General features: G+C 40.6%; 1 protein-coding gene across 1 annotated transcript in view; it reads right to left on the bottom strand.

The window, feature by feature from the left end:
- CFAP299 (cilia and flagella associated protein 299) overlaps window positions 1-20,806 on the bottom strand; it is a 632,736-nt gene that overhangs the window by 570,863 nt on the left and 41,067 nt on the right. The window contains exon 2 of the mRNA XM_040325089.1: window positions 1,414-1,544. Within this exon, the coding sequence (XP_040181023.1) occupies window positions 1,414-1,544 (131 nt within the window). The remainder of the gene's footprint in view (window positions 1-1,413; window positions 1,545-20,806) is intronic.

Raw genomic sequence — 20,806 nt, 5'->3', positions numbered from 1 at the left:
AGTGAGGGAGCCAGACAACGACCCCCTCAATACCAGAGGACCAGTAACCTTACCAGGTACCTTGCCTAACCACTAGTTGCTTTTTGTCTTGAACTTGTACTTGGTTATTCTCAGCAACTACTGTACACTCCTCTTCCTTGTCTTGCTAACCCTGTTGTAATGATGTTACTTCATATCCCTTTGTGCTTCACAGACCCTGGTTCTTTAGATATATCAAAACCAACATGCACCCCGTTAAATAACTTCAGACCAGGCTCAGAACTGTTAATGTAATGTTACTGAGCAAGTTGGCATAACAGTTCAATATGAACAAAGTCTTTTCCTGAACTCTAACTATAGTAGCATGGCTGCTCAGGCATACTTCTGTGAGGTAAGAGTCCATTATGGCATTGTCCATGACTTGGATGTTTCCGACAGTTCAGCGACTTCAGCAGCAGTCCCGATTCCATGAGCAGAACCAACCAGTACAGGAAGACAAACCAAGAGCCCTGGACCTCAGTCTTTCCCCTTTGTATAACACAGTTGGACTGGCTAGGACCAAAAAGCCCGGAAACTGAGTTTCACAGTTTAACCCTTTCCCGCAGCCTGGACAGTCACTAACTCACAGTTCAACCTTTCTATATAATTCTTTAGATAGAACAATGTCTTCTTCAATGTATTTACACAGATCCAATCTTTTTACAATTGACATACTATATCATATATTCGGTTACACTTAAAAAAAATCTAAATCACAAAGGAAATATGCCACATGTAGCTGCACATGAAAAATATGTTTTTAAGTACAGCGAATTGTATCTGACAGTATTTGGCACTTGTGGTTTGTCTATTCCAGTCTGTTACTTGGTTTCCAAAAGCCTAAAGACACATTCAGGCACATCTGAAAAGGAACAAATGAGCCTTCCGGAAAGGAAGTGAACAGGCTGCCGCAAAAGACTAAATAATAACTATGTTCTTGCTGTCAAGATTGGTACTCATGTTTCTATGATCAAACAGCGGAGAGGAAGCTACCAGAGAAATCTTGATTTTACTGTCACTAACAGGGCATTTGGGACATTCTGGGCAGTGATTACCCTTGATGTGTTCCAGCGCTTCCCTTGTTTCTGCATACATTTTTAGAAATATGTACTGTCCCTGTGCTTTCATCATGGTCTGTTGGTTGTGCTTGCATATTTTTTATGTTTATCCTCTTTTCATAAATTAGTAGCTTACAGTCAAATGTGGTCGCACAGCAGATATCTTCCAGCTTGCTCACCCTAATTGATCTGCACAACACATGTGTCTTGGTATCAGACCTGTAGCTGGTGTCCTTACTTGAAGTCGAGGGGAAGCACATGCTTATAAAACTGTTTCTAATCATACGGAGCTGAGTGGAATGCGATTCAGTTGTTAGTAGACACAGCTGTGACTTACTTTTGTTGAGTTCTCTGGGAAAGTCTGGAAGCCTCTGCCACAGCTTTTCTTGCTTCAAACTCTTCCCTCTTTAAAACCTCGCCACTTCCTCTGTAGCCTAGCTCAACTAGCTGACGGGCTAACTCTTCATCCTGGAAAGATACATGGTGGTTTATTACAATGTAAAATACATCATAATCAGGCAAATATAAAACAAACTTATTACAAAAAGTTCTTAAGCATAATGTATGTTTCCTCAAAGTGCATCTTTTCTTTCCTCAAAACTCATAACCTCTTGTAAAACAGCTAGAAGCATAATAAAATTAATGTCAAAATGAAAACCATAATTAGGATACAACTTATTCAAAGACTAAATTAATTCTGCTGTGCAAATAATAAAAATGAAATAGAACAGTGAATGAGAGTATGCGACAAAGAGAGAGGTAGATTATAGAATGGGGAAGATGTCGATGAAAAGTCTTGAAAGGACAGGGACAAGAAAATGGCTGCAAGACTAATGGTGGCCATACAACATTGATAAATGCTTTGATAAATGATCAGTTTATTTTCGGATCATTCTCTCCCAATAGGAATGATAAATCTTTCGTCGATAACCCATTTGATCAATACGCCACACATGAGGAAGTAGATTTTGATTGAAATCTGACCTAGGCACATATGTTTGTAGTGTTTACTTATCTCTCTCCAAAGCTCTAAGTCCCATGTCTTCCTGCTGCTTCATTCCTCTGTTATCAGCAGAGTCACTTCTGACAAGTTCTCAGACACAGGAGATAACAGCAGCTGGAAATTTGTGTTGGGGAGGGAGCTTAGAGGAAGATTAGCAGAGAGCTGGTCTATTTACAGTAGGGATACAACATGACATCACCCACAGCCGTCCACTATCACACTAGTTCCTCGCTGTACATCCTGGCACTGGATTAGTGCCTATGATTGTGAGTTTTTAAAAAAATGTATTTCATTAAAACTGTTTATATATGGAGAGCACTATGGTATGTCCTCTTTTTTTATGAATGGATCCACTTCCCTTTAGCGTTTTCCTGTACATATGAGCTCCTGGTCTTGTATTTATCGTTGTTGCAGTATTGCCTGGATATATCCCTATGGGAAACGCGCAATTGACCCTGTCTAACAGAGGGTCCTGCTTGTGAGGTGAGAGGCCATTTCTGTTATTGGTGGAGGTGTTCCTTTCATCCACGTTCATCACCTGCATGTGATTGCATCTAATCACCATTTGAACATCACTGGGATGACTATTTGATGGACTTTATTAGCGCTGCACTATCTTTTATATATTTTGTTCCAGGAACTTTTTGAATTGATTCCTAGTGTTCAGCAGCTGAACTATTTTGTACTTATATTATTGCGCTGATTAGCTTTTCTTAAATATTTACAGTACAGCTCTGCTTGTTCCTTTCTTCCGCTGCCTATGTGGCGTGGGGGTGTGTCCCTTTCCTTCAATCAGCTCTCATACAGTGTATGCCCAGACTCCACACCCACTGCTAAATGAGGAAACAAGCTTTGTAACACAATCTGCACTTTCTAAAGAGTGTAGAAAGAGAAAAACAGCAGATGTACATGCAAAACGTATGTAGGAAGATTTGTTTCATCCCTGCGTATCATCTGAGGCTATTCACTTCACTGGGTATAGGAGAGGGTTTACCACTTTAAGGGAGAAGTGTGGGATAGCAAAAAAAAAAAAAACATTCATACTCATACCTACAGTTGTGCTCATAGGTTTACATACCCTGGCATAATTAATGATTTCTTGGCCATTTTTCAGAGAATAAGAATGATAACACAAAAATGTTTCTTTCACTCATGGTTAGTGTCTGGCTGAAGCCATTTATTATCAATTAACTGTGTTTACTCTTTTTGAATCATAATGACAACAGAAACTAGTCAAATGACCCTGATCAAAAGTTTACATACCCCAGTTCTTAATACAGTGTATTGCCCCCTTTTAACATCAATGACAGCATGAAGTCTTTGTGGTATTTGTGAATGAGGCTCCAGTTCCTTTAAATTCTTGGGCTGTCTTGTATGAACTGCACGTTTGAGATCTCCACAGAGTGGCTCAATAATATTGAGGTCAGGAGACGGCCACTCCAGAACCTTCACTTTATTCTGCTGTAGCCAATGATAGGTCGACTCGACCTTGTTTTTTGGATCATTGTTATGTTGGAATGTCCAAGTACGTCCCCATGTGCAGCTTCCTGGCTGATGAATGCAAATGTTCCTCCAGTATTTTTTGATAACATACTGAATTCATCAATTTTGACCAAATTTGCCTTTGTAGCTCACACATCCCCAACACATCAGCGATCCACCTCCGTACCTTTCATCATAGGCCTTGTTGACTCCTCTCCAAATGTAGCGTTTATGGTTGTGGCCAAAGAGCTCAATTTTGGTCTTATCACTCCAAATGACTTTGTGCCAGAAAGTTTGAGCCTTGTCTCTGTGCTGTTTGGCGTATTATTAGCAGGATACTTTGTGGCATTTGCGTAGTAATGGCTTTCTTCTGGCGTCTTGACCATGCAGCCCATGTTTCTTCGAGTGCCTCCTTATTGTGCAGCTTGAAATAGCCACTCCACATGTTTTCAGAGAGTCCTGTATTTCCCCCTGAAGTTATTTGTGAGTTTTTCTTTGCATCCCAAACTATTCCTGGCAGTTGTGGCTGAAATTTTAGTTGGTCTACCTGACTGTGGTTTGGTTTTAACAGAACCCCTCATTTTCCACCTCTTGATTAGAATTTGAACACTGCTGATAGGCATTCTCAATTCATTGGATATCTTTTTGTATCCCTTTTCTGTTTTATACAGTTAAACTACCTTTTCCCACAGATCCTTTGACAATTCTTTTGCTTTCCCCATGACTCAGAATCCAGAAACGTCAGTGCAGCCCTGGATAAAAGATGCAAGGGTCTGTCAGGAGTCCAGAAACTCATTGACCTTTTATATACACACACTAATTACAAGCAAACAGATTCCAGGTGAGGATGGTTACCTTTAATAGCCATTCAAACCCCTTTGTGTCAACTTGTGTGTATGTTATCAGGCCAAAATCACCAGAGTATGTAAACTTTTGAGATGAGCCGTGTCAATCAGACCCAATTATGTATCAAGCTGGTGTAGCCTTATGTATACACTATACATCTACTAGTAGAATTTCATTCAAAATGTTTCTATTTTAAGAATTATAAGTTAAATCAATGTTCATTTTCGCCCATAGTGAAATGAAGGAGAAGGATGGAATTTTTTTCTTGAACACATTTCTAACAGTATTTGTGTTTTTTTTTGTTGAGAAGGATACATTCTTTCCAAAACTGAATATATAAAGAAACAATATTTTCAGAAAATAAATAATAATTAAATTAAATAACTTGTTTTCAAATTATTTTTTACATACTGTCACTAGAGCAGTGCAGTGTCACCATATGACTGATGTTGCAGTGATCAGGTACACTGACTGATGACACTATGTAAAATAAAATTATATATTCCTTTTTACTATTTTGTTCTTTTTTTAAAACTTTGTTTACATACTGTTAACTGAGCAGAACAGTCACTGAAGTGACACTGTACTGCCCTGGGGAGGTGATCAGGATTTATTTTTTTACATGAGTGCTTATTACAGTGATGAGCAATGTATAAGCAATCATTTTTACATTGTGAATGGCATCCATAAATGTGCCATTGTGTATTATTGCGATAGCTGTGATTGGCCACATCTATCACATGGTACAGGTTCACTGTGGTCTTGTACCATGTAATCACTGGTGTAGATTCAGGTAGGGTCGCGCAATGATACATCGGCGCAGCGTATCGTATTTACGCTACGCCGTCGTAACTTACAGGAGCAAGTGCAGTATTCACAAAGCACTTGCTCCGTAAGTTTCGGCGGCGTAGCGTAAATGGGGCCGGCGTAAGCGCGCGTAATTCAAATGTGGAAGGGGGGCGTGTTTTATGTAAATATATGATGACCTGACGTGATTGACGTTTTGTTTGGACGGCGCATGCGCTGTCCGTGTACATATCCCAGTGTGCATTGCTCCCAAGTACGGCCCAACGACGTATTGGTTTCGACATGAACGTAAATTACGTCCAGCCCTATTCGCGAACAACTTACGCAAACGACGTAAAAAATTCAAATTTCGAAGCGGGAACGACGTCCATACTTAACATTGGCTGCGCCTCCTAATAGCAGGAACAACCTTACGCCGAAAAAGCCTAACGTAAACGACGTAAATAAATTGCGCCGGGCGTACGTACGTTTGTGAATCGGCGTATCTAGGTAATTAGCATATTCTACTCCGACAACAACGGAAGCGCCCCTAGCGGCCAACGTTATATTGCACACAATTCTACGCCACCGCAATCAAGTTACGTCGGTGGAGGAAGCCTATTTTTTAAGCCTATCTGCCTTTGAGAATCGGCGTAACGATACGCGGGCGCGGATTTCAAATTTCGGCGGCGTATCTGGAGATAAGCCGCCGTAAAAGGTACGTGAATCTACCCCACTGTGACTAATCACAGAGATCATAATAGTGTATAATGACTATGAATGACAAGCCAATATTTGTTTACAACTGACGTGAAAGTGCCCCGGTACAACAATGTCTGTTCTGCTGTATCTGGTGGACACAGTGGGCCACAGATCACACCGCTGCATGGCCCCTAGGGTAAGCACAAGGTGCATAGGCGGGAGGACGTCATATGACATCCACCCAGGATAACAGAGCACCTGTCCAGCCATCCTATTACAATAGGCCATGCAGGAAGGGAGTTAAAGACAAAACATTATTTTAGTTTTAGATGTTTTAGAATGGAGAGGGATTAGAACACCTGTCCGGTTTTCATTGTTTTCTGTGTCCCATTTGGGAGATTTGCCCCTCTGTTTGTCTTGTTTCCTGTTATCTGTTACTGTTAGAGTGAAAGTAAAAGAAAATCCTGCAATTTGGATTGTCACCAGAGCAGGAAAATATGGGAAATCTTCCAAAGGGGACACTAGTTCTAGTGACCCTGGTGACACCCCAGGATATCCCCCACTTTGAAGGAATCTCCTTTCACTTCCTGTTCTAGCTATGGGATAGGAAGTGAAGGGAAATTGCCCTAATGGGATACATACAACAAAAAATAACCTGGTAGTCTTTTAACCCTCCCTTATTCTATCCAAAATGCCTTTAGTTCTGCTTTAACACCACTGGCTAGAAAACAATGAATTTGACTGTTGTGGTTGAGGCCTATTAAGCAAAGGTTAAATACCTTAATGAGTTTACACCAGCAATAAAATAGATTGGAGCCCAAGGCAGTACATGTAACAGAATACAACTGCCTTAGGTATAAGTCTAAAACACTCATTTTACAACTGCTCATCTGCTTATTAGTCTACTGTAGGGAACAACTCTGAAACACCTCTAACTAAAAATAGTTGATAAAGCTCACAATTTAAAGTTACGTAAACAAAGACAATCTACAACTAAAGCGCAAATAATCTGTTAATTGTTTACTGGGAAGACTTTCTTGGGAGGTAAAGAATGGATGTTAACCAGTAAAACTGTTGTAGTTCTTATGGCCTGCACTGGGACCATTCTCCGGGAGGAACATGCTTTATGAAAAATAGACACGGTTGAGGCCATATCAAACATGTTTCAGTTGCTATTGGTACCTCTCTAGAGACTAAATCAGTTTCTACTTTCCCTAATAGATGTCTTTTTATCACTGGCTGAAAGATTTAATCCCGTCAGATAGCAAGAGAGCAGCGATGGAGTGACAACTCATTGGTTTCAGCAATAAGGGAGCATTGACTCTGAGCTGAGGACAACATGAGTTGAGCCATTGAGAAGTTGTCACCAGAAATTAAATCAGTAGACCTTAGAGATAAGACACAGTGGGTCTACTGAGAAAGATGAGGTTTATGTACCATTACATTTAGGCCTTGGATCCAGTTCAAATTATTTTTTTTCTCCAATAGAACAATTCATGGTTTGGCCAGTAAGCTGGTTTTCAGCAGCATACTCAGCAAAGCTTGAGAACTGTAAAAAAAATCTCTTAAGCCCTGTACACACAATCGGATATCTGATGGAATTTATTCCGATGGATTTTTTCGTCGGATATCCGATGAAGCTGATCTTCATCAGTCTTGCCTACACACCATCAGTCAAAATCCGACCGTATCCAAATGCGGAAAAGTAAAACACTACGACGTGCAGAGAAAAATTAAGTTCAATGCTTCCGAGCATGCGTCGACTTGATTCTGAGCATGCATGGATTTTTGACCGATGGACTTCCACACAGACGATCGTTTTTTTTCTATTGTTTTTTTATCCATAGGAAAATTTTAAAACATGTTCTATTTTTTTTCACCGATGGAAAACAAACCGATGGGGCCCACACACGATCGGTTTGTCCGATGAAAACGGTCCATCGGTCTGTTTTCATCAGACAAACCGATCGTGTGTACAGGGCTTTAAACATTAGGCCTGTGTTTTGACTTTATCATGATCAAGAGTTAGATATACTGAAAAACTGCCATGTTGCAGTGTAATACAGTTTTAATTTAGGGTCGTACTCTCAAGTACTCCATAGGTTTGCAATTAGGGACTATTTTATAACTCGATAATTGTTTTTGGGAAAAAAAAAAAAACAGTAATATAGCTTTAATGCAGACTTGCAAAGTTTTGATATGTCTACTTTAGGCAGATTATATCCACTGTTAATGCTACATTTCTATGTCTGATTACAGTGTACCTTTAATACAGAACATCCTGACAACAGGTAATCTTTAAAAGTACCAGGCACACAGCCATATTCTAATGTACATTCTTTTAACACAGCAAGGAAATAAGAAGTATTTTCTCTTATTATCTGAAACCATTTTTCACAGTTCCTTTTCAGGCTATCACTCAGATATACACTGGCATATTTAAATATTTGACGTGACCTTATAGTAGTAGTAAGTAAATACTTAATGAAGCAATACCATGGGTGCGGCAAGTGTTTGTCCAAGATTAGGATGAGTTCAACAGAGTTACTTTCAGATATTAAACACATCTTTTAAGCTAGTTTTAACAAGACTGTGTATTGCTTCAAGATGTTCAGTATTTATTTAACTATGATGAAAACCGGACTGGTAAATGTAGAGCCTAATGTGAGAATACATAGCTCCCAACTGTCCCTAATTTCGAGGGTCCGTCCCTGATTAGGAACAAAGTCCAGTAAAAAAAATCCAAAAGGAAAACACTGCGCTAGATATAAATGTGAATAAATTGTAATATAAAATTAAATGAAATAATGCATAAAACAGCTGCCAGTACCAAAAATTTGTGATACAAAAATTATTAAAACATGTGGAATATGGGGTACAGCGCTCAAAAATTGGAGAAATAGAAATAGACCCTGGTGATGGATCAAAAAAAGTTCAACCGTGATAAACTGATAAGTGATAAAACATAAAATGAAATGAAAAAAATCACAACAATAACATAAGTGAACAATCTATAAGTGGCACTAAAAGCATCAATAGTGAACACAATGTAAAATTAGTGAAAAATAAAGAAAAACTTCTTTGAAAAAATGTACACTAATATGTGATAAGTGAAAAAAAAACATGTGGAAGCGATCCGCATATAATGAAAAAAAGTCCCAAAAGAGTTAATCCAAATAATCATCTGTAGAATGGATCGAGGGATAGAGCAGACTTCATCCACCAGGGAAGACACCTGAGAATAGTATTGTAGTCTCTTTACCCTGTTTAAACGACCACTATGACGGTGGTCTCTGTAGGCATGGAGATTTTAGGTCTCCCTCCGGACCCTCTGTGATGTGTCTGGGGTGCTGTCTGCTTATCATGAACATCGAAGTATGGACATCATGGATTGCTTTGCCTTATATACATCCCATTCAGTACATTTCTGCTTACCTTTTTTTGTTTCTTTGTTTTTTTTTTGTTTGTTTCCTGGCTTTTTGGACTAGCACCATCAAGTGCTAGTACAAAACACCAGACCAAAAAAAAAACCAAAGAAACAAAAAAAGGTAAGCAGAAATGAACTGGATGGGATGTATATAAGGCTACGGGAGTACGACAAAGCAATCACAGAGGGTCCGGAGGGAGACCTAAAATCCCCATGCCTACAGAGACCACAGTCATAGTGGTCGTTTAAACAGGGTAAGGAACAAAGTCCCCCTGTCCCCCTTTCTTCCTCATTTGTCCCTCATTTTGGTCTGATCTATAAAGTTGTATATAAAATGCACCATTCATCTTTCCAAAAGTGTTTCCCGGTGCTAAATCTAATTTCTAAATTGCTTCATTGGTAAAATAAAATAGAAAAATGTATAAAGCAATAGTACTGCTAAAAAAAAAGGACTTGTGGGTTTAACTAATCATTTTTTTTTTAATCATTTTAAGGGGGCGTGACAGGGGGTGTGTCCTATGCCTACAACCTTTTGCTAATAGGTGTCCCTTATTCTCATCTCAAAAAGTTGGAAGGTATGATAATATGTTTTTTAGAACTTGCAAATATCTGCTGGTTTATATCTCTCTGCATTTATTCATACAAGATATACAGATAGATATTCATGAAGCTTAATTTTTCTCTTGCATTTAAAGAAATTAAAAGTGGCTTCCATTAAAATGTATGTCAAGCCAAAACGTAAAAAAAAAAAATACTTGGACAGAATGTGGAAGCGGTGGAACCTCTGTCAGGTTTTTATTGCTGCAACCAATCCAATAAATTTACACCCAGCGTTTTTAAAGCAGTGTGCATATGAACTGGGGATTTCAAAGAACAATACAAAACATTTTCCAGCGCTCATACCAACTACCCAGCAGGAAAACAATTTTTTTACACTGATTTAACAATTATCATTAAAACAACACCTTTCTCCTGGAGGGAGCCCAGCCCTCCTTAAAGGTATAGGGACATACAGGACACCCAACAAGGGCACAAGCAGCTGAAGGTATCCTGTGCGTGCTCAAAACAAGTCTGCCCTTTATCTATCCACTACTATATGTGCTCCAGTTTGGGAGACTCTCAACATTTTTAAGTTAAGACTGCAGTAAACTGGGGTGCCTTGAAATGGCCACTGCAGCTTACACATAAATTAATGTGCGACTAATCCTTTTGTTTTTAACGTGAACTGTGAGACAGGGTCAATTTGGTTTTGTTGCAGGCTGACAAGTGAGCTGGGATTTTTCATTTGTTTTTGATGTGTGTTGCCCTTCCATTTGCCTTGTTGCTGCAATGGCTAGCTATAGGTTGGGGTGGTTGCCATTTGTTTGTTTGTATATTTGTTTGTATAGTTGGTGAATTGCCTGAATTGGCTGTTTCAAAGTCCTCTGCAACATTTCATTGGGATTCAGATTAGGGTTTTAAATAGACCAGTTCATAATCCTCCATTTCTTCTAAACGATTCCTTGGTGGATTTGCTAGAGTGCTTCAGATTATTATCATGTTGAAAGATTAATTTACAATTCAACTTCAACTTTCTGACATGTGTCCTCATATTCTCTTCAAGCACACCTTGATACAATATTGACATAATAAATGCAACTTGATAAACATTTTGCAAAGGTAATTGTCCCTAGAACTTAGCGTCGGATTGGATATTCGTTTCAAAGTGAAACTGTACCACATTCACTAAGCCATGGGGAAGATTCCTTTGCAAAGTGCAACTTCCCCTGCAAAGTGAACAGCCTATTTTCTTTTAGCAAATCCCGATGACTGCAAGCCTCCCATGCCCTGAAACAGCAAAACAACCCCAGACCATAACCTTTCCATGACTATATTTCACAGTTGGTATGAGATTCTTCTTCTGGAAGACTGTCTCTAAAGTGCACCAAACATACCTACTGTACTGTGGCCAAGCAACTTTATCTCCGATATGTCAGTCCAGAAGGCCTGGTCTTTGTCTCTATGTGTTCAGTGGTAACTCTAGTCCTGCTCTAATGTTTTTCTTCGACAGCAAAGGCTGGCACACCTTTATGCAATTCAGATTGGTGAAATCACTTTTGGATGTATGCACTTTGGCACCAACTTTTGCATGAGTTATCTATAATGCCAGTGTAATTTTTGGTGTTTTTGAAAACTTCTTTTAGAAAAAGAGAGTCAGTGATTGGGCAGAATTTACTGGACTTGCCAGTTTTGTACAAATGAGCAGTCTTTTTAATATCAATGCCACCAGGTTATTTTCATTACAGTGCAATTATTGATTTCAAATTTATGTCTGAATGCTTTAGAGGTCTTTTGATCTTGTCATGATAACACAACACAAGTAAATAAAAAGGTAAACACCAGACCACTGATATCTGAGATTTAAATACATTTCACCTGAATCAGGAGGTGAGGAGAGATCTTTCATTGGGGAAACCCATTCTGATGATAACTGTGGAGTGTCTCCTCACAAATCCTGTTATTTTCTGCTGTGCCTCTGGGACAGAAAATAACAGGGGAATCTCCCATACAGGACACAGACTAAAAATGTTGTTTAGTTGTGGAGGATTACATACTTTTGGCAGCCATTTAGGAATAGGGACTACCCTTAATGTAGAAGTTCAGTCAAATCCTAACTATACCTAAACCTGCTCCCACCCCATTTATTTGACTGTTGTAACTACTCTGTAAGGGAAAGATCCATATACACTACTGGTCAAAAGTTTTCAAACATCCCATTTTTCCATTTTTTTTTATTGAAATTTAAACAGTTTAAGTCCAGTGAATAACCTTAAATAGTACAAAGGTAAACAGTAAACTGCCAAAGATCAAAATAACAGTTTAAGTAAAAAAAAAAAAATGAAAAAATAATGTACATTTCAGAGTTATATAAAACTGTATTTTTCAGTGAAGAAGTAATGGGTTAACAACTCACAGTTGTTCTGCAACAATCTAAGGCTTGGTTCACACTGATGCGACATAGGATCCGACTTGTGAGACCTTAATTTGAATTAAATGTCAAATTTAATGTTTCCCTATGAGAGCTGTCTTAACTGATACTACACAAGTCTATCCGACTTTAGAAAAGATTCCTGCACTACTTTGGTCTGACTTTGATACGACTTCACTGCCACAGAGTGTATAAAGTCACATTAATAAAAAGCATAGAGGGATTTGAGTACAGGGAAGGCCAAAATAGCAGAGGGTTGTTTTGAGATATTCCCAGTCCACCCTATCAAATGCTTTCACAGCATCTGTGAAAAGAAGAAGGGTGGGCTGGGTGCATCTACGAAAATAATGTATCAGAGACAAGGTGCGAAGAGAGTTGTCTCTGGCCTCCCTATTGGGTATAAAACCGGTTTGGTCGGCTGTAATCCACAGGGGCAGAAGTGGAAGCAATCTACTGTATTCGCCATAACCTTGGCGTAAAGCTTGGTGTCACAATTTAGGAGAGAAATGGGCCTATAGCTGCCACACAGGGTAGGGTCCTTACCAGATTTAGGAATGACGGTGATGTGGGCAGAGAGGGATTCTGAGCAAAGGCCAGATTCATGGGAAATGGAGTTTGCATATGCTGCGAGGTGGGGGAGCAGAATATCACTAAATGTTTTATAATATAGGATGGTGAAACCATCGGGCCCAGGGGCTTTACTCGAGGTAGAAGATTTTAATGTGCATTGGAATTCTTCTATGGAAAAGTCAGCTTCCATGTTTTTCAGGGCCATCTTAGACAATTTGGGAAGGTTAGCCTCTTCAAAATAGGTGAGTATACGTCTGCGTTTTTCTGGTAGTGGTAAGGTAGCCAGGCCGCCCTCTACATTGTACAAGTCAGCGTAAAACTCCCTAAAGGCCTTGGAGATTTGGGGGGGTGGTGTGTACTAATTCCCTTGATGAGAGTTTTATTTTAGGTATAAAATATAACTTTTTTTAGCCTTGAGGGATCTATTCAATTGTTTACCTGGTTTGTTTCCCCACTCATAGACTTTTTGAGAAATGTAGTAGAATTTCTGTTTAGTATCAAAGTCAAGAAGAGTTTTGAGTTCCTCTCTTTTGAGAGTGAGAGCTTCAAGATGTGAAGCGTGTAGAGAAAGTTTATGTTGTTTATCTAGTTCAGCAATTTGCTCTAGGACCTGTTTAAGCTGTTGACCATGCTCTCTGTTTCTCCTTGCACCTAATTCAATGAGACTACACCTTAAAGCGGTAGTTCACCCCCCCCCGACACATTTTACCATCGAGACAGGCATTGTAGCGCGAGCTACAGTATGCCTGTCCCGATTTTTTTAACCCCGGACTCACCTTGTTCTCGTAGATCGTATTTTTCGGCTCCCGCGGGGAATGGGCGTGCCTATGGAGAGGGAGGATGATTGACGGCCGGCCCTGGCACGTCACTCTCCCTGAAGACAGCCGGAGTAGGTCTCGGCTCTTCACGGCGCCTGCGCACAGGCTATGCGCACGCGTCGTGAAGACCAAGCCTATTTCGGCTATTTCCGGAGAAGCGTGACGCGCCAGAGCCGGCCGTCAATCATCCTCCGTCTCCATAGGCACGCCCATTCCCCGGTATCTTCAATCTACGAGAACAAGGTGAGTACGGGGGTAAAAAATTCGGGACAGGCATACTGTAGCTCGCGCTACAATGCCTGATTTTATGGTAAAATAAAAAAAAAAAAATTTTTTTTCGTCGATAGGGTGAACCCCCGCTTTAATGAAGCTTTATGAGCTTCCCATAAGACAGAGGGGGAGGTATCCGAAGATGCATTGTCCTTAAAGTATTGGGACAGCTTAGTGGATAGCATGGAAACTTCTGTTGGATTGGAGATGAGAGAATCATTAAGCTTCCAGTTAGTAGTGAGGTGAGGCAAAGTGGGCATGGTCAAATGTACGGAGACAGGGGCATGATCTGAAAGAGTTGCAGTACCTATGCAGGTTGAACGAAGGAGAGACAAAATGTTGTCTATTCTGGAGTAAGAGTGATCCATTTTAGAGAAGTAGGAGTAATCCTTTTCTTTAGGTTGAAGTTGACGCCAAGCGTCTATGAGTTGAAGATATAGGAGTCTTTTTTTTACCTGTGCTAGTCTTTTGAATGGGATATTAGAGTGTCCCTGAGAGGTGTCAATAGTGGGTTCTAAAGGCATATTTATATCCCCCGCCAGAACTATCAAGCCCTCAGCAAAATGTAAACGTTTTGTAAGGATTTGGGTAAAAAAGCGGGTAAAAAAGCGGGTTGGTTATGGTTAGGGCAATAAACATTTGCCAGGGTGCACCTAGTATTGCCTATATACCCTTTGAGAAAGAGTAAACGACCATGATCGTCCGTTAACGACGAAAAGATGCACTCTTACTGAATCCAATGGCTACTCCTTTGGCCTTGTTGGTGTCAGATAGACTGTAATACCATTGAGGATGCTGTGAGTATAATTTAACAGACGTAGAATGAGTCAAGTATGTTTCCTGAATGAAAGCAATAGAGCAAGATTCATTTTTTAACTCTCGCATTACTTGATGCTTCTTTGCTGTCACATTAAGGCCTCATACATTATATGAAAGAATCGTTACAGTAGCCATTGCATCAGTGGTTAGTGGATTTTCAGTTCATATAACCATGTGTGCCAGAAAAAAAGGAAGGGGGAGAGGGATGGGGTGAGGGGGAAGAGAAAAGACCAGAAAAGAAAAGAAAACACATACTGAAAACACTGTGACAGTCTGTAAAACAAATGGAAATGAGAGGAAAAGCATGCAGAAATCTGCAGTGGTCCCAGTGGGGATGGGGGGAGCAAGCAGTCAGTATGGACTCTAGGAAGAGACCAACAAGAAGAGCATAAGGGCTGCCAACTCCCACCAACCACAGGAGGAGAGGGGAAGGGGTCATATGCCATACGAGGGAGATGAGTATGGACAAGGAGACATCTCACCCATTTTTCTGAGATGAGCCTGGAGTAGAGACACGCTTCTGTTTGGATGGGGTTTTCCGCCATTGGGAGGCCCGGGGAGCCGATAAGCTAGGTATATGGTTCTGCCATCCTGGAAGCTCCAAATACACAGATTTTTAGTAGCTATTAGGCACGCAGGAAAGCCCCATTTGTAAGTAACTCCATCTCCTCTCAGTTGATCTAAGAGAGGCTTTAGGGCCCAGCGACGATCAAGGGTCTCCTTGGAGATGTCAGGGAAGATGTTGATAACAGCTTAATTAAAGTCAATGTGAGGAGTGTTCCGCAGTTTAGCCATGACCGTATTTTTATCTTCGAAGTAATGAAGGCGACATATCACATCCCTGGGTTGATCAGATGCGACATTGCGAGGCCTCAGGGCACGGTGTACACGATCAAATCGCAGTGCATCAGTGACAGGGTTGCCCAGGATGGTGTTAAGAATGCCTTGAATCGAGGGCTCTAGGTCATTGTCTCTGGTTAAAGAACAGATAGAGAAAGGGAGTCACCGCTCAAGGCAGAAGATTTGAATGATGAACCTCTTCACCGGATCTGGAGCCACAGGTGCTGGCAATGCATGTAGCAATGTGAATAAGAAGGAATATCTGGACAGCCGCACTCTGAAAATGTTGCCTTTATTGATAAACAGGATCACAAGATACATGCCACAGCAGACAGGATACCATCTGACGCGTTTCACACTATTACTTAGTGCTTAATCAGAGCTATGATTAGGCACTAAGTAATAGTGTGAAACGTGTCAGCTGGTATCCTGTCTGCTGTGGCGTGTATCTTGTGATCCTGTTTTATCAATAAAGGCAACATTTTCGGAGTGCGACTGTCCAGATATTCCTTCCTATTCGCATCATTGTCCCTGGTTGCCTCTGGCAACCCACGGATGCGCAGGTTGTTTCTGTGATTACGATTCTTGAGATCCTCAAGCTTATACAATGAGGCCCTGTGTGTATATGTCAATTGAGTGACAGTCTCTTGCAGTTCTTTAATGGCTACCTCATGGGAGTCTTGGCGCTGCTCTGTCTCCTCTACCCTAACAAGCAAGTGTGCCATATCCGCTTTCACCATGGAGATCTCCTTTTTAATGGATTTCTCCATGCTGCAAAACATGCCCATCATCTCTCTTTTCAATTCACTCACCAAAGAAGACAAGTCTGAGCCTGTAAGGGATCCGGGATCTTCCATCAGCTCCGAGCAACAGGATGAGGCCGGAAAGCTTTCACGAACGGAAGCGGAGTGCGAGGATGGGGATATAATCGACCTCAAGGCTCTAGCCTTACCTCTTTGTGTGCTTGGACTGGCTTGTTCCATGGCTAAGAATCGTTTTATGGTTCCAACGGCAGATTGGTGTGAAGCTGAGGAATTCTGGGGCCATTTACCCAGTTTTGTGTGGGATCCTGAGGCTTTAGTCGGCATTGCTAGGTGTTTTAGGCTGATGGCTGGACAGAGCTCTTCTCAGGCATGTCTGCTTAGCACTATGCATGGGCCATGTCCCCCATTTGGATAGTATTGTATTTGAACTAGTATATTGCTCGCAAAATAAATGGTGGAAGACAGATAGATCATTATAACCCTTAAAAGCGTAGGTCTTTCCCTTAGAGAAATTGAAAAGAAAGCCAAGATGTCACACACTGAGTACAATTTCCTACACCATCAAAAGGCTCTGGAAATTGGAGGAAACTCTGACAGGAGGAGGTCTGGCAAGCCCAAAGTCATAACAGAATCAGAAGACAAGTTTCTGAGAGTCAACAGCGTGTGCAGGTGGCTCACTGGACATCTTCAAACACAGCTTGACAATGATCGAAGCAAGAAAGTCTCAGGCTTCAACTGTGAGAAGAAGACTTTGAGCTGCATGTTTGTCAGGTTGAGTGGCTGTAAGAAAGCTATTACCAAGATGACAAAAAAGGGAAAAATAAACTTGCCTGGGCCATGAAACACTACCAGTGGACTACTGAAGATAGGAAGAAGGTCTTATGGACCGATGAATCAAAATTTTAAATCTGCCATTCATCACTCTGCCATTCATCACTCACTTTTGTACACCATCGCGTAGGTGAAAGCATGGTTCCTCTGTGTGTGACACCAACTACCAAACATGGAGGAGTAAGTGGCACCCTGAACCAAAACTACTACCGCAAAATTTTGCAGTGCCATGCAATACCCTCTGGAATACGCCTAGTTGGTCAGTGGTTCATCCTAAAGCAAGATAATGAGGAGAAAAGGAGCAAAAACAAATCAAGCAGAAAGTGGGAAATGTAACTCTATAAAATCATATATGGTTTAAGATAAAGTAGACCAGGTAGTGGAACATGCAGCGGAGAGTGTAGATGAGATAACGTCTTCTTCAGTAGAGTAAACAAAAAAGAGAATACTTATGGCAGAAGAAAGATTTCCAAAAAATCAACAACAGCAGAAAATGGAAAATGGAAAAAGAGATTGGAAACTTACAAGCACTCCCTACAAAACAAGATATGGCAGAGATGATGTCTCATCTAGAATGCATGATTAAAGGAGAACTGAGGGCAACTAGAATGGACATACAGATAGTCCTACCACGGGTAGAGGAGTCTGAAGAACACATAGATGAACATAAAAGGGCCATTATGGAACTTTGAGCTTTGAGGGAGGGTTGAGCTGGATGGGCTCGAAAGGAGGAACATCCGATGCAGGACTGTAATAGCGAGATTCCTCCATTACAAAGTAAAAGAGCCCGTTTCACAAGGCATGAGAAATGCTGCATCGATTAAATTCAATGCAACTAAGCTACTTTTTTTACAGACTTATCATCAGAGACCTTAGCCCGTAGAAGGGCCATGAAGCCTTTGACAAGTCAGCTACAAGCAAACATTGTTACCTATAGGGGTTTTCCAGCGTGCTTGATAGCAAACAATCTGGGTATCTCAGCTACTCTGCGATTTCCAGAGGACTTAAAGGAATTCTACTACAAATTTGCAACAAATTAGATCTGCCATGTATTAACTTGGAGAATTGGGAAAATAAACCCCCAGAATTGGGGAAGTTAAAAGATCGACTATGGAATAAGGTATAGAATCTGAAAAATTGAATAAAATAGGAGATACGGATATAGTAAGTTTTTTTTTGGTTAGGAGAAGATAGACCAGTAAGGGAAAATGATTCGCTCAGGGGGAACACTGGGGAGTAGTTGTGCCCGCCTGCCCCCCAGAACCATCCCCAAAATTGCAAGTGGACATACAAAAGCCCCCAAGGGATGCCCTGCTTAGCTGTGCACCTACAACTTAGGCAGCAGCCTGGTGGGCCATAACATTGATTCTCAATGTATGGGTGGGAGGGTAGAGGGAGGGAAGGTTTTTATGTGGGTGTCTGTAAGTAAACGTCTATATGGTATTTTGTCAATTATTGTGTTGCGCATCCTACGGAGTATCCCTGCAATGTGGGATAAAGTGTGTACTTTTCCACGGCTCGTTGCTCTTTGTAGTTTTTTTTTTTCCATTTGAAAAATTGCCCCTTTAAAAATAATCACCTATAATGTTAGAGGCTGAAATAGCCCTAGTAAGTGGTATCAAATATCGAAGGAATTGAAAGGCTTGTTATCTAACATCGTTTTTTTTTTTACAAGAAACAAAACTCATCTAAAGTGGTCATCTAAGGTCAGCCTAAACCCTAAAAAATGTCCAGTCTGGTTCCATTGCTACTCCCCCAATAAGAGATCTAGAGGAATAGTGATAGGTTTTGATAGGAATACACCATTTACTTTAAAAGCATTGGAGACAGACCCTGAAGGAAGGTATTTATTTATTAGTGGTTCCTTGTTTAATAATTATTATACACTGGCTAATATATATTGCCCTAATCTCCATCGCTGTCTCTTCTTGAAAAAGGTAATAAATAAATTAGAAGGTTTCAGAGAGGGGACATTGATCATTGTGGGGGACTTTAATTTTGTTCTTGATCCAACCCTTGATATTCAACCTTTCTCTTTACGACTGGAGAAAACATCCCAGGGTAATTAAACAAAAATTGTATCAACAGCAGCTAGTAGAGGCTTGGATCCAGAAAAAATTGTATATCCAGGGCGCTCCAAGAATTTGAATCCTGACAGATAAAGTCTGTATTGGAGAGGGTAGCAGATCTTCACACACTTTAGGCAGCACTCAGGGAGACAAGCAATCTCTAATGGGAACAGAAAAACAAACAATGCGCCTCTAAGTGCAGAAATATAAAACTTTTAATATCCCCTAAAGGGGTTAAAAACACTTACAAGATGGTGGATGAAGCAGGCATGTAGCGGGTAAGTGTGTCCAGAAGATGTTTCAGTGGCAGGGTAGTCCCAGTCTGATGATAAAGCTTCCAGGGAAGTCCACAAGATAACAGCCAACTTGTGCTGTGGGTGTTTAGGGAACACAATGGTGCTGGAGCCTGGGGATGATGTCAGAGGAAGCAAGACAAAAACCAGCATGGAACACAAACAGGAAGAGGACAGGAAGTGTGTCATAGAGGCGGGACGCATTTCGGAACAGCTCATTGGTTCCTTCTTCAGCCAGTGGCTGTTTGTGTTCCATGCTGGTTTTTGTCTCGCTTCCTCTGACATCATCCCCAGGCTCCAGCACCATTGTGTTCCCTAAACACTCACAGCACAAGTTGGCTGTTATCTTGTGGACTTCCCTGGAAGCTTTATAATCAGACTGGGACTACTCTGCCACTGGAACATCTTCTGGACACACTTACCTGCTACATGCCTGCTTCATCCACCATATTGTAAGTGTTTTTAACCCCTTTAGGGGATATTAAAAGTTTTATATTTCTGCACTTAGAGTAGAGGCTTGGAGAATCCTACACCCCAGGGGGGGGCGATTTTTCTTATTACTTTTACTTATTACTCTCAAGTGCATTCTTCCTATTCGAGAATAGACTGTTGACACCGCGTAAAATAGGCCCATGTATGTTTAGGTGGATAGAGGAACTATACTCTATCCACCTATGGCCCAAATCCGGTATAAGGTATCCGCTTTCACGGAAGAAAGGGGAATTGAATGATGTAATAAATTAAGGAAATATGGGCTTTTTTCTTTTTCTTTCTCTATGAAGAACTTTGAAAGCTTTGAAGAGGATATATTCTAGGAGTGATCCATTATTTTGTTTTTGAATGTTTTGTATATATGTTTTTGTATTTATGTAAGGTCTTATGTTTATATAAAAATGTATAAAAATTATTGGAAACTAAAGCAAGATAATGACTCAAAACATACCTTCAGGCTGTTTCAAAGCTATCTTAGGAAAAAAGAATAAGACAGTAGGTAGGCTTCAAATCATGGAATGGCCATCACAGTCTGGATTTAAACCCCATTGAGCTGGTTTCAGATGAACAGGGCAGATAGGTGAAAGCAAAGCAACCTACAAGTGCAGCATATTTGTGGGAACTTCTGCAACAGTTTTGGGAAGAACTGTCTGAACACTATTTTATTTCCATTGTAGAAAGAATGCCACAAGTGTGTTTAGCTGCTACATCTACTTTAATAAGTAAAACATTATGGCCCGGATTCAGGTA

The sequence above is a fragment of the Rana temporaria genome, chromosome 1 (genome assembly GCF_905171775.1).
Source record: "Rana temporaria chromosome 1, aRanTem1.1, whole genome shotgun sequence".
NCBI classification, from domain to species: domain Eukaryota; kingdom Metazoa; phylum Chordata; class Amphibia; order Anura; family Ranidae; genus Rana; species Rana temporaria.
This window is presented reverse-complemented; position numbering and strand designations above follow the sequence as displayed.